Genomic DNA, 1316 nt, shown 5'->3' with positions numbered 1-1316 from the left:
GACCACATTTTAGGAATATGAAGGGCTAAGAACTTCAGTGGCAAGGGATGGCAGCAAGCCACAGAAGCCAGACCATAAATAATCTCTTTAGCTTTCCTGGAAAGTTGTATTTTTTACTTTAGGAGCGTTCAGCTTTTTTTTCTCCAATAGCTTGTCAGGATACATGGCTATTAAGATGCTAAAAGGTAAATATATATGGTGCTGCTTGGTTGTTATTAGATTTTAATAGCTTCTATTTCTCAAATTAACATCTTCTGGTAGGCATCTAATTAAAGATTATCCTATTCAATTTGAATTTTTATTATTTCGTAGGAGAATGTAATGCTTTCTTGAAATGTATTTTTTCATCTGAAATTATTTTTCATCAACTTTTTTTGTACCGTGGATCGAACTAAGGACCTTGTGCTTGCGAGGCTGGCACTTATGCCACTGAGCTATCATCCTTTCACCCATTTTTATCACATTATGTTTTATTCCTTTTTTGGGGGCAAATAATAGGTCTCTATTACAACGAGAAGATCCAATTTAAAAAAGTGGTTACACAGTATGGAAAGTTAAAATCAGTAATAGTAGCATTAGTAGTAGCGCTGGTATCAGTAAGCAAGTTCTAAAACCTGCCATATAAATCCTGAGGAGAGTTGCACGTTAATACTAGTTAATGTCTCTTACCAGGGTTGCAATCTGTGAGAAGTGAGCAGATGGAGAGAAGGACTTTAGAGATGGTGAGAGCTGGACTCCAGTTATCTTTTAGGATATCCAGACAGATCACACCTTGGCTGTTAATATTACAGTGATAGATTCTTGTTCGGAAGGTAACCTAGAGAAAATGCAGATACATCTTTTATTAGACCAAACCGTTCAGACCAGTGGATAGAATATGCTTGTGTTTTCCTTAGGTAATGAGAACAAGTAATAAACAAATGTCATCACTCATAACCTACTATTCTGGGAACAGAAAAATAATGCTAAGAGCAAAACTAGGACATTATGCTTTTGATGAAGAGTCATGTTAGATAATGTTTTAGGGACTGAATTTATACTTGATGCAATTATAGGAATGCTACTGAGACAAAAATTAACTCTGTTACTATATTAGTTATAATTATCAAACTTTTTGCTTATTAAACTCTAATATTTGAAGTACTATTAGTATAACTTACCTTTCCCTATGATAGATCACTATTCTTTCTTAATATGGAATTTCGAAATAGTTAATTATTTCAAAATTTCAATTGAAAAGTCTAAATTAGTTTTAGCTATATAAGTCTTATGTAAGCAACAAATATATTTTAATGATACTTATTCATATTATGATT

General features: G+C 32.8%; 1 protein-coding gene across 1 annotated transcript in view; it reads right to left on the bottom strand.

The window, feature by feature from the left end:
- Window positions 1-1316, bottom strand: part of LOC101585338 (ubiquitin-conjugating enzyme E2 E2) — a 324620-nt gene that overhangs the window by 45300 nt on the left and 278004 nt on the right. The window contains exon 5 of the mRNA XM_004634182.3: window positions 670-817. Within this exon, the coding sequence (XP_004634239.1) occupies window positions 670-817 (148 nt within the window). The remainder of the gene's footprint in view (window positions 1-669; window positions 818-1316) is intronic.

This window comes from Octodon degus, unplaced genomic scaffold, assembly GCF_000260255.1.
Source record: "Octodon degus isolate 3935 unplaced genomic scaffold, OctDeg1.0 scaffold00059, whole genome shotgun sequence".
In the NCBI taxonomy this organism is placed as follows: domain Eukaryota; kingdom Metazoa; phylum Chordata; class Mammalia; order Rodentia; family Octodontidae; genus Octodon; species Octodon degus.
The sequence above is the reverse complement of the archived record's forward strand: the minus strand, read 5'-3'. Positions and strand labels throughout refer to the sequence as shown.